Below are 12,823 nucleotides of genomic sequence, written 5' to 3'. Positions count from 1 at the left end.
TGGTTAGTACTTTTGTGCAGGAATCTGGTAAGAGGATGATGAGAACTGGGTCTCGTCTTGATAGTTTGGATATGCATGTGGTCAATATGAGTGTCATGATGAAATCTATGGAGACTTAAATTGGGCAGCTAGCGAATGCATTGAAAGATAACAACAGAGGTTAGTTCCCAAGCAATACTGAGGTGAATCACATAGAAAACTGCAAAGCCATAGAGGTGATGATTGGAAAAGAAGTTCGAGTCCAAGAACCTGCATCTAAAGTAAAGAAAAAGAAGGTGGTTGATGAGAACACTCTTGAGTTGAAGGATGAATTTGAAGAGAAACTCATGTTTAAGCCGAAACTCTCGTACCCACAGAGATTTAAGAAAAATGCATTGGATGAGCAGTTCTCAAAATTTCTTGAGATCTTCAAGAAACTTCACATCAATATTCCGTTTGCCGATGGTTTGTTGCAAATGCCAAATTATGCCAAATTCTTGAAGGATGTGATGTCGAGAAAGCGAAAGTGGGAAGAATTTGAGACTCTGAACTTGACCGAAGAGTGCAGTACAATCCTGCAAAAGAAGCTACCACAAAAATTAAAAGATCCAGGGTGTTTTATGATTCCTTTCACTATTGGTTCTTTTAATTTTAATAAGTCATTTTGTGATCTAGGAGCTAGCATTAATTTGATGTCTCTGTCTGTTTTCAGGAGTTTAGGACTTGGCGAGGTGAAGCCCACAATAATCGCATTGCAGCTAGCTGACAAATCTATCACATATCTTCTTGGAATCATTGAGGATGTTCTAGTATAAATAGATAAATTTATTTTTTCTGCGGATTTTTTTGTGTTAGATATGGAGAAGGACGAAAATATTCCATTGATTTTGGAAAGACCATTCTTGGCTACTGCTGACGCCAAGATAGATGTCAAGAAAGGTGAGTTGATGATGGGTGTAGGCGGTGAGAAGGTAATTTTTAATGTGTTCAAGGAGGCTGGAAATCCATCAATGGAGAAGGTGTTCATGATCAAACAGGCAGAAAGGATGAGAAGCTATCATACAGAAATTTTTAGTGCTGAAAAATTTCAAAGAAAGAAGGATCCGCGGGTGGTCAAGAAAAAGAAGAAATTTTTTTTAAGAAGATTGTTGAGTATGTTTGGAGGGTAAAAGAGAAGGGAAAGACCTCCAACAAAGCGGAACTGGGCTAGAACCGATGACAGTCGGGCTATGGACTATAAACTAAGCGCTTTTTGGAAGGCAACCCAAGCTAGTATTTTTATTTGCTTTATTTTTACTTTCTTTTAGGTGTTTCATTTTTATTTTATTTTATTTTTTTGTGCATGTTGAGACTAGACATCAATAATAATTTTGAGTTATGTAGGTGAAAAAGGTGAAGCAGTCAGAGTTTAAGAGATACCCCTGAAGAAGAGAAGTAAGATGGTGCCGAGTACTGACGCTTGGTATCCAAGGTACTTGTCCTTGGTTTTATTTTACTGGTGTACATTGAGGACAATGCACATTTTAAGTTTGGGGGGTGTTTAAAAATTTTGGAAATTTTGAAATTTTTTGATGAGTTAGTTTGAGTTAGCATGACGTGTAATTGTGTTGGCCTATGATGAAAATAATTTTTTGTGTTAAAAATGTCAATGTTAGATATATTTAATCTTGAGTTCTCACAAAATTGCACGAATGTCTTGATTGTTGACACTCTAGTGATTAGAGAAGCTTTGTTATTTTGTAAGTGGATTGGATGATTTGATTCTTAACTTTGGTGATTTGTATTCAAAACCGAGGTATACTTCTACGAGCGTAAAAATGATTTAGGCAATTTTTTTAAAATGAATAACTAAAAAGTTTCCAAAGAAACATAAAAAAAAATATACAACTTCATCCGGGCCTGGAAAGGGATTTAATTCCTAATCACCAATCCATGGCTAAGTTTGCGGACAAAATTGGGTTGATGCTCCATCCGAGCTATAGACAAGGGGATTGAAATCTGATTCCTATCTTTAGTTATAGCTAAGTTTGAGGGTAATTTATGGGGCTAAAATAAAATTGGGTGCAAAATCTAACGATGTTATGAAAAAACTGTGATATAACTTGAAAAGTCCTTTTGATCTTAGAAGTTGAACTTGGTGGAGAGTGTTTTGAAACTAGATAGCGGAATTGATGAATATATGAAATAAAATTGTTGCATTAGTGTATCGAAAGCAAGGTGGATAGACAAGATTGGAAAATCACACACACGCGAGAACTCTTGAGAAACTTAGCGGACATGTGTATTAAATCTTAAAATGTAAAAATTCGGAGGCCGAAGCAAAAGTCTAAGTTTGGGGAAATTTGATAAGTGCAATTTATGAACTTAATTTATATATGATTTTACTTGGCTTTTGTGATGTATCGACTGGATATTATGCGTATTTGTTGTTTTTGTGAGATGCAAGGATTAGAAGAAAAGTAGCAAAAAAGAAGGAAAATGATGAATTATGGAGCAATTACTTCAAAAAATTACTAGGAAGTTTGAGACATCCAAATCCTATCTCTACCGTTCATAATAATTTAGAATGTTTTGAAGCTGCTATCAAAATTTCAGCTAAATCCGATGGTTAGATTGCGAGATATGATTTTTTGAAAATTGTTGCGCACTACAGAATTTCACATCCGAGAGTCATTGACGGGCGCCCCTATCCGTATGCGCGCCCGCGCCATCTGTAGGAGTTTGAAAGTGTGAAAAAAAGGCCATGCATGCCCGCTCAGGTCCTTAGGCGCGCCCGCGTCATCCCGTATTCAGATTTCTTAATTTTTCGAGAAGGAAACTTTGGCATATTTATGGGCTTTATTTGACGGGCTTCGAGGACATATAAAAGATATTTCAAAGACACAATATAGAGAAGAAGTCGCCAGACAACACAAGAGAAATCAAGAGAGCTTGAACGTGAGATTTGGAGAAGAAAATCTGATGAAAAAGTGAAGATCATCAATCAACAAATACGAAGATCGATCGACTGGACACGGAAGATCGACTACGGATTTGTTTTCTTTTTTTTGAATTTATATTATTGATTTGATGTCTAGTTTCATGAACATGATTTGGTTTTATTTGTATTTGGTCATGAACTAAATTTTATTAGTATATAGGGATGATAGAACATGGTGTAGACACTTTTACGAGTTTTTGATTTTATTGGATTGAATTCTCCTAGATTAATTTTTTTTCTAGTTTTGATTGTGTTTTCAATTTACTGGCCATAAATTATTCTGTTATATTTATTCAAAATCATTGCTCGGGAGACGGAATTTTTAATAGGACATTAGAAATTACACTGTTAATTGTTTATATAGCTCGGGAGAGTATATAACTTTAATGGAGCCTTAGTAAGAATATTTTTTTACACATATCACTAAGACTAGATTTTTAATAGGGATATTGGAATTGAATCTTAGTTGATACACTCTATTTGTTGCTCGAGAAAGGGAAATAGAATAACCTAAGTGTTCTTGGCTATTAATGAATAGAATTCATGAAAATAAATTATTTAGAAGTAGTTGTTGTCGAAACCAGGTGAAATCAAAACCTCTAGACCATTTTTCTCATATTGATATTTCTCTGAATTGAAGTGTGTGGTTTGCTAAATTTGCCAGAATTTATTATTTAATTTAGTTTTGAAAACAAAAATTCTCTTATTTAATTTTCTAGATAAAGTTTAGACTATTTTAATTACAAGTAATTAATAATAATCAATACTACTCCTCGTGGGAACGATACTTTACTCATACTCTATTAAAACTTGATACCGTGCACTTGCGGGCACAAAACTACGCAAAATATCACGTCTGTGTTTCTCTGTTTCTTGGACACCTTGACGGGGCAGGCCTCTAGTTAGATGGAGCAGGAGGATCGTGGCGGAATTATTCTTAGAGTTTGGCAACATTTGGGGAATATGTCCCAACAGAAGTTTTATTATTGTATTTCTGTGGGTTGATACTGAGAATTTTATTCGATATGGTTGTATTAACTTAGTATTATCGGATTTCATTTTTCTTGGGTTTGTTTAAATATGTTGGTTTCAGCTGTAGTATTTTTGATTTTTTTTAATTAAGATTATTTCATACTTAAGCTTCTGATTAGTAGGTGATCACGGTGTGAGACACTACATTTATAGTATCAGAGCATGCATGTAAATTTTGGGATATAGATTCTGCTTTGAGATTGACCTTCGTCTTGTAGATGGCGGGACTTGATGACGAGAGTAGTCATGGCAGTGTGGGTCATTGGGGCGATGATGCTGACGATCGTGGATATCAGAGGGAGCCTCGACAGAGACACCATAAGGGACATCTTAATGACGGAAATCGTCGTTTTGACATGCATAGGTTTATTCAGATGGGTCCTAAGCCGTTAGTCGAAGGAGAGTCATCTGATGTTGCGGAATATTGGCTGGACCGGATGGAAGGATGTTTCCATGTCTTTCATAACACCGAGGAGAAACGTTTGGAGGCTATTAATTTCCTAGTAGAAAGACGCACGAAGAAGTGGTGTAAATCTGTGGCTACCCCGATACTACAGGAGCATGGTAGGGTTACTTGGGTTGATTTCTGCACCGCCTTTATGAAGTTGTATTTTCCACCTACGCTCCGTCAAGCCAAGTCCATTGAGCTCTTGAGTCTGAAACAAGGTAACATTATTGTTGAAGAGTATTACCAGAAGTTATATGAGCTGGTGCTGCATTTTCCTCACATCCATTCAAGTTCCGAGGCCAAGTATGATCATTTTCTTCAGGGCTTAATCAGTAGATCTTTGATCGTGTAGCATTGTGTGATTATCTGACATCTTATGAAGGTCTAGTGAACAAGTGTCGTCAAGCCAAGATCAGCTTGAGATGGGGGAGATCTCTTACTTCTACTCGACCTTTTGGATCTTTGGGTCCTCGTGCCCAGTCTTTTAAGAAGTTTGGATCTACAACTACAACTTCTTTGGGATCTGGTGGAGTTATGCGTTTTTGGAAGAAGGGCCAGTGTGATCATTGTGGTAAGAATCACCCATCAGATAAATGTTGTAAAGCTAACGGATATTGTTTTTGTTGTGGGGAGATTGGTCAGATCAAGAAGGATTGACCATAGACCTAGGGAGCAGGTTTAGGTTCTGGTTCCCAGACTACAGTTCAGCCGAGGCCACCAGGGCAATCAGGGGGAAGTTATAATCTGTGACCATATACTTTGAGTCACATTTTTGCACTGAGGCATGACCAAGCTGTGGAGAATGAGAAGGTGATAACGTGTATGTTTCTTTTATGCGGTATACCTGCTTTCATTCTTATTGATACTGGTGCATCTCATTCTTTCATTTCTTCGCAATTTTTCAAGCGTCACAAGTTACCTTATATTTCCCTAGAATTAGTACTTTCTGTTTCTACAGCAACTGGTCAGTCAGTGTTGGCTAAATGTCTAGTTGTGGGTCGCCCTTTAGAGTTTGAAGGTAATGTTCTGAAAGCGAATCTCATGATACTATCGATGGAAGATTTTGACTGCATATTGGTTATTGATGTGTTGAACACGTACCGAGCTTCATTGTACTGTTACCAGAGACTTGTATGGTTTCATCCGATTGGGGATGATAGTTGTTTTTTCTATGGTGAGGGAGTGCGACCTCCGATTCCTTTGGTGTCCGCTCTGAGAGCATGTCAAGCTTTAGAGTCAGGCGGGGAAGGCTACCTCATCTATGCTATTGGTTTTCCCACTGAGGGTGTTGGTATAGGTTATTTTCCACTTGTTAATGAATTTCCTGATGTTTTTTCTGATGAGATTTTGGAGTTTCCTTCTGTTCGGGAAGTTGAGTTTGTCATTGAGTTAATGTAAGGGACATCACCTATTTCACGAGCACCGTATCGCCTGGCTCCATGAGAGATGCGCGAGTTGAAACAGTAGTTGCATGATCTCTTGGACAATAGATATATTCGTCCTAGTATATTTTCGTGGGGAGCTCCTGTACTCTTTGTTAAGAATAAAGATGGGTCTATGTGATTGTGTATTTATTATCGGCAGTTGAACGGCGTAACCATCAAGAATAAATATCCTTTGCCTCGTATAGATGACTTATTTGATCAGCTTTAGGGTACTTAAGTATATTCCAAGATTCAATTGAGATCTGGATACCACTAGATGTGAGTTAAGGATCAAGATATAGCCAAGACTATACTTTGGACCAGATATAAGCATTATGAGTTCCTAGTGATGCCATTTGGATTGACTAATGTGCCGGCTGTATTCATGAATTTGATGACTCGTGTGTTCAGAGAGTATTTGAAGAAGTTTGTGGTTGTGTTCATCGATGATATTCTGGTTTATTCGTGTGGTTTGGATGAGCTTGCATACCATTTGAGGCTTGTTTCACAAAATCTTTGAGAGAAGAAACTCTATGCTAAGCTGAGTAAGTGCGAATTCTGGATTGATTGCGTGGTGTTTCTTGGCCATGTTATATCTAGTAAAGGGGTTTCAGTTGATTCGAGCAAGATTGAGGCTGTATTGAACTGGTCGCGTTTGACGACAGTGGCAGCGATCCATAGTTTTCTCGGTCTGGCAGGGTATTATCTTCATTTTATCGCGAATTTATCGTAGTAGCTCAACCTTTGACACAACTTACTCGGAAAGGCGAATCCTTTAAGTGGTCATCAGAGTGTGAAGAAAATTTTTGTGAACTTCGTTGATGGTTGACTTTTGCATCTGTATTGGAACTACCGTCTAGTTCTGGAGGGTAAGTTGTGTATACCGATGCCTCTTTACAAAGGTTAGGATGTTTCTTGACTCAGAATTGGCATGTGATTGAGTATGCTTTTTGACAGCTGAAGATTCACGAAGGGAATTATCTAGTGCATGATCTTTAACTAGCATCTATTATTTTTTCACTGAATATTTGGCGTCATTACCAGTATGTTAAGAAATTTGAGATTTTCACTGATCATAAAAGTCTCAAGTATTTGTTCACTTAGGCTGAATTGAACATGAGACAACGTCGTTGGATGGATTTGCTTAAAGACTATGATTGCGAAATCAAATATCATCCAGGAGCTGCTAATCTTACCACTGATGCTTTGAGTCACAATGTGCAAGTGTCTGCACTTCAAACTTTTATCTCTCGTATGATTCAGGATTGTTGTTCTTCTAGTTAAGCACAAAAATTGGATGGAGAGTATTCAGATCTTCGCAATTTTATCTGAGCCAGCTTTGTATTATCAGATTCAGGATGCTCAAATGTCTAATCCAAAGACCCAGCGATTGTCTTGAATGTCCAACAATGATAGTACGTCTATATTTCTGAGTGGAAGTGGGAGTTTATACCATTGGACTTTGTGACCCATTTACCAGTGTTTTTGAGGAATTGTGATGCTATTTGGGTTGTGGTGGATCGACTCACCAAGTTAGCAAATTTCCTTCCATATAACCGAGATTATACTTTTGACCGGATGGCGCGATTGTACATTCAGGAGATTGTGCGATTCCATGGTGTGCCTGTGATCATTGTCAATGATAGAGACCCCTGATTTACTTCTAGATTTTGAGGAAGTTTTTTCAGCGTACTTTGGGTACTACTCTTAGTTTGAGTATTGATTACCACCGGAGACTGACGGTCAGTAAGAGCGCACTATCCGTACTCTTAAGGATATGTTACGATCTTGTACTATAGATTTTGGTCTAGCTTGTCAAGACCATTTGTCATTGATTGAATTCGCGTACAACAACATTTATCATCACAATATTGATATGGTACCATTTTAAGCATTGTATGGGCGAAGTTTTCGTACTCCATTGTTCTGGTAAGAAGTTGGGGAAACACAGGTAGAAGAATCAGATTTGGTTCAACAGGCTATTGATATAGTTGATCAAATCAAGAAACAGATTAGAACTGCACAGGATCGACAAGAAAGTTATGTTAATACAAAACGCAAACCTTTGCAGTACCAGGTGGGGAAAAAATGTTCTTGAAAGTCTCACCGTTCTGCAAGATTTTGAGATTTGGTCTCAAGGGGAAGTTATCTCCAAGATTCATCGGTCCATTTGAGATTTTGAAAATATTGGAGATTTAGCTTACAGACTAGCATTGCCGCCATGATGTGTTTCATGTATCACTGTTGTGACAATATAAGGCAGATGAATCTCACATATTGAAGTCATTTGAGGTCCAGCTGGATACAGATTTGAAATATGTGGAGAGACCATTGCGTATTTTGGATCATAAATACAAGGTGTTTCGAAACAAGATCATTCATTTAGTTCTAGTTCAGTGGCAGCGTCGAGGCACTGAGGAAGCTACTTATGAACTAGAGAGTCATATGCGTTCCGAACATCTTGAGTTGTTTTGATTATACTTTTGGTTTCAGTATTGTATCTTGTAAAATATTTAGATGTAATAAAGAATGTTTTACTCAGTGTTGTTATTATCGTACTTAAGATTTGATTGAAAGACGCTTCGGAGTACCTAACCTCTCGGCGCGGCAATAAAATTCTTGAATTTTGCAACAAAAAAAATGAAGTTTTGATTTTTCGAGGACGAAATCTCTTAAGTGGGGGATAATGTTGTAATACAGTCTCATTTTACAAGATTAAGTGATTAAAAATGATTAAGGACTGATTAAGAGCTTAATCAGAATAAAGTTATGATTTTTGAATATTTGTTTGGGGCAAGTTCGGAAGATCTGAACCAGTTCAGAAGTCCAAACATTTAAGAAGTAAGAATCAAGTTCGAAATCTCGGGGTGAGTTCGGAACGTTCGAACGTGAGATCGGAAATTCCGAAGAGTTAGGTCATGCGCACTATTGACGTGTCACCAGCTTCTAGACACGCAGACGCATGCTTGGGATCGGAACTTCCGAAGCAGATATCGGAGAGTCCGATCGGGGCAGTTCAGAGCTTGGCATGCATGCAAATATCGGAACGTCCGATCGGAGTTCAGAGCTTCCGATCTCTGCCTATGAATATGGCATCTGGGAGCCCATTTTCTTTGCAAATTCACCAACTTCTCTCTCAACTTCGGAGTAGTTTTAGGGGTTTCCAGCCTTCTTTAGCGAGGGGAAAGCCTTGGCGAGGCATTCTCGGGGTCATAGCGGAGTTGTGCCCATGTTCTGGGGGCCATTGTCATCAACGGACTAATGACAGAAGGAAGTATATCCGAGTTCTTATAAATAGTTTTGGATTATCTATTATCTTAGTTAAGGCTTTTAGATGTTAATTAGTGATATAGTAATCTTATGATTATAGGCTTGGACAGTAGAGCTGGTGTAGCTTATCTGATATTATTGAGGTACGAAAGTACTGTTCAAGATACCCTGACTGAGTATGCATGCATTATGTGTTGCATTATTTATCTGGAATGATTTTATCTACATATATTATGTCACGATATATGCTTCTTACATTATCATATTGAGCTTTTATCCTTAAGATAGCCTGTAGTAGGGTTCTTACCCTAATGTGTTAGTGAATGGTTGGACACGTGGACTAGTGATCAGGTCACTTATATCTACTGTTGGGTGTGTAAGCCACCTCTTGGTGCGATGACACAGAGTGTTACTTACCTTGGAGTCGAGTCTATCTGAACAGAGTTTCTTGATCGTAAGTCTTTTTATCCCAAACACTTGCATTCATTTTCATATAGTTTTTATATATCCATACTCTCGTAATGAGCATAGTTCTCTAACGTCCGTGTTTCTGTATTTCTTGGACACCTTTTTCGACGGGGCATGCCTGAGGTTAGATGGAGAAGGAAGATCGGGGTGGAATTAGCCTCAGAGTTTGGCAGCAGTTGGGGAATCTTTCCCAGCACGAGTTTTATTATTGTATTTCCGTGGATTGTGAGAATTTTATCGATATGGTTGTATTAATTTAGTATTCTCGGATTTCATTTTTTGTGGTTTTGTATAAATATGTTGGTTTTCTCTTTAGTATTTTTGATTTTTTTTAATTAAGATTATTGCATACTTAAGCTTCTGATTATTAGGTGATCACGTTGCGGGTCACTACATACCTTACAGCTAACTGCGTCTGCTGCCGGATTCGTAGAACAAAGATGGTACCTGATCTTTTAATCATAATCCTTGAGAAGATCCATCCTACATCGCTGCCTCATGTTCAACTCAGCTTGAGTGAACAGATTCTTCAAACTCTTGTGGTCCGAGTAGATCTCAAATCTCTCATCGTACAAGTAATGTCTCCAAATCTTGAGTGCAAAAATAATCGCTGCAAGCTCTAAGTCATGCACTGGGTAATTCTCTTTGTGGGTTTTCAAATATCTTGAAGCATAGACAATCACATGAATATTCTGTGTTATTACACAACCCAAACCCTGATGAAATGCATCTGTGTAAACCACATAACCTCCAGAACCAGATGGAAAATCAAGCACAGACATGGTAGTCAGAAGTATCCTCAACACGATGAAGCTCTTCTCACACTCAACCGACCAGACAAAAAGAACATCTTTCCTAGTCAACTGCTTCAATGGTTTAGTAATCTGTGAGAAATTCTCGATGAACCGTTGATAGTAACCCCCCCTAATTCTAAGAAACTACGAATCTCAGAGGCTTTCGTTGGACATGACCTATTCAAAATATCCTGTTACTTACTCGGGTCCACTGAAACTCCATCCCGAGAAATGACATGACCAAGAAACACCACTCGGTCAATCCATAACTCACACTTGATGAACGTGGCATATAAATACTTCTCACGATGAATCTGCAGTACAACCATCAAATGTTGTGCATGCCCATCAACACTTCGCAAATAAACCAGGATATCGTCGATAAACACCACGACGAACTTATCCAAATATTCCCAAAAAACCCTATTCATCAAATCCATATAGACTGCAGGTGCGTTCGTCAAATCAAAAAAGCATCACTAAGAACTCATAGTGACCATATCTCGTAAAAAACACAATATTCGAAATGTCATCCTCTCGGACTCGCAACTGATGATAACCTAAACTCAAATCAATCTTGGAATACAATAAATTACCCTGGAGCTAATCGAATAGATCATCAATGCACGGTAAAAGGATACATATTCTTGATCGTCACTTGATTCAACTATCTGCAATCAATACAGAGACACATAGAACCATCTGTATTCTTGATGAATAACGTTGGTGCTTCCTAGGGCGAAAATCTTTGGAGAATTTATCCCTTGTCCAACAAGTCATGTAACTACTGTCGCAACTCCCTCATCTCTAACGAAACCAGATGGTAGGTGCACAAGAAATCGGAGCCGTCTTTGGAACAAGCTCAATCCTGAACTCAACCTCTCTGACTGGAGGAAAACCTGTGATCTCATCAAGGAAAAAATTTGGGTACTCACGAATGACTGGTAACTCCTCAAGAGCCCTACTCCTTGTGGACGTGTCAATCGTATAGATAAGGTAGCCTTTCCCGCCCACCTCCAAAAGCTCGATAAGCTCTTAGAGCTGATACCAAATGCATAGGAGGTTGCGCTCCCTCTCCACATAAAAACCAACTATCGCCCTCTATCGGACAAAACTGAAAAATATTCTGGTAACAAGCCACAGTAGCTTGGTCAAAATATCAATACCCAAAAAATACAGTCAAAATCCTCCATCGCTAAAATCATAAGATTCGCTCCTAACTCAAAACCCTCAAAGGCTAAAGAGCAACCCATCACTAGACGCTTGGCCAAATTTGTATGTTCGGTTGGGTTAGATACAAAAAGTACTACGTCTAGATACACATGCAAAAACCTATGATTCTTAACAAATCGGGCATAAATGAAAGAATGAGATGCACCTGTATCAATGAGAACATATGCAGAATACCACATAAAATAAATGTACTTGCAATGACCATCTCGTTCTCTTCTTGAGCATGATCCTGACTCATTGCAAACACCTGTCCTGGAACACGAGGTTCATATTAGTGTTGTCCATCGACTGTCCATGTGGCCTCTGCAGTACTGAATCCTGAGAATCAGAACCAAATGCAAATCCTTCAACTCACTGCGAAAAATCACTCTTCATGTGGCCGACCTCACCACAACGAAATCAAGCTCCTGCCACCTTACGTCACTTGTCAGATTTATGTCGACCTCCGCTGTAGCACCCAGTATTATTTAGTACGTAAATTCGCATGCATAATTAGGGATTTTATTTATTTAGAATTTTATATTATGGGTTAAATAATTATGTGAAATTATTCGTGCATGTTTTAAGTTATTTTTAAGCAATTAACCCATAATTAGAGATTTTTCATGATTTATGGAAATTTAGTTATTTTATCGCGTAGACGGGACCGTGAACGGACGAGATGACAACTTTCTACCCAAATAACTTTTATGAGTCTTTTTGGAGCCCAAAAATATTATTTTGAGTTTTATTTCCTCAAAATTTTCAGTATCTGATTTTATATAATTGTAGGAGTCCTTTTTATCCAAATTTAGCCCAAAATATTGACTTTTATTTACCTTTAAAATTTCCTAAAATTTATATTTCGGGATTTTCAATTAGTTATCAGATTTTTACTTATTATTTAGAGTTTTTAAGTTATATATTTTATATTTAAAAACCCTTATTAATATTTTAATTATCCAAAACCTTGTTTTAATTAAATTACACCCTAAATCTACCCAAACCCACGTCTTCAAGCCTTCAGCCGCCACCCCCTCCCTTGTTATTCACCTCCTTCATCGTGCCAGCCCAGAAAACTCCATAAGAGGTCGAGTTTAAGCTTCCAAGGTGGTTGATCATCGTCCCGTCGTCCCAGAATCATCATCTACGCCTACTTTTCTTCAATCTTCGGTGTTAGGCATGTTTCTTTTCATTTTTATTGTGCCATATCAGT

The 12,823-nt window shown here is 38.0% G+C and overlaps 1 protein-coding gene across 1 annotated transcript; it reads left to right on the top strand.

The window, feature by feature from the left end:
• Nucleotides 1-4,209: 4,209 nt before the first annotated feature.
• LOC140874132 (uncharacterized) lies at nucleotides 4,210-5,837 on the top strand. The gene is made up of 3 exons (XM_073277411.1): nucleotides 4,210-4,657; nucleotides 4,792-5,010; nucleotides 5,233-5,837. Exons 1-3 carry the CDS (start codon nucleotides 4,210-4,212, stop codon nucleotides 5,835-5,837), a joined length of 1,272 nt encoding a protein of 423 aa, XP_073133512.1.
• The last annotated feature ends 6,986 nt before the right edge of the window (nucleotides 5,838-12,823 follow it).

Source organism: Henckelia pumila, chromosome 1 (assembly GCF_033568475.1).
Source record: "Henckelia pumila isolate YLH828 chromosome 1, ASM3356847v2, whole genome shotgun sequence".
Lineage (NCBI taxonomy): Eukaryota > Viridiplantae > Streptophyta > Magnoliopsida > Lamiales > Gesneriaceae > Henckelia > Henckelia pumila.
This window is presented reverse-complemented; position numbering and strand designations above follow the sequence as displayed.

Bases quoted from the DNA above. Each gene is read 5' to 3' on its own strand.
- LOC140874132 (XM_073277411.1), top strand. From the start codon at position 4,210: ATGGCGGGACTTGATGACGAGAGTAGTCATGGCAGTGTGGGTCATTGG. The intron at 4,658-4,791 runs GTAACATTATTG...TTGATCGTGTAG, and splicing joins GCTCTTGAGTCTGAAACAAG to CATTGTGTGATTATCTGACA. The intron at 5,011-5,232 runs GTAAGAATCACC...GGCATGACCAAG, and splicing joins GGGCCAGTGTGATCATTGTG to CTGTGGAGAATGAGAAGGTG.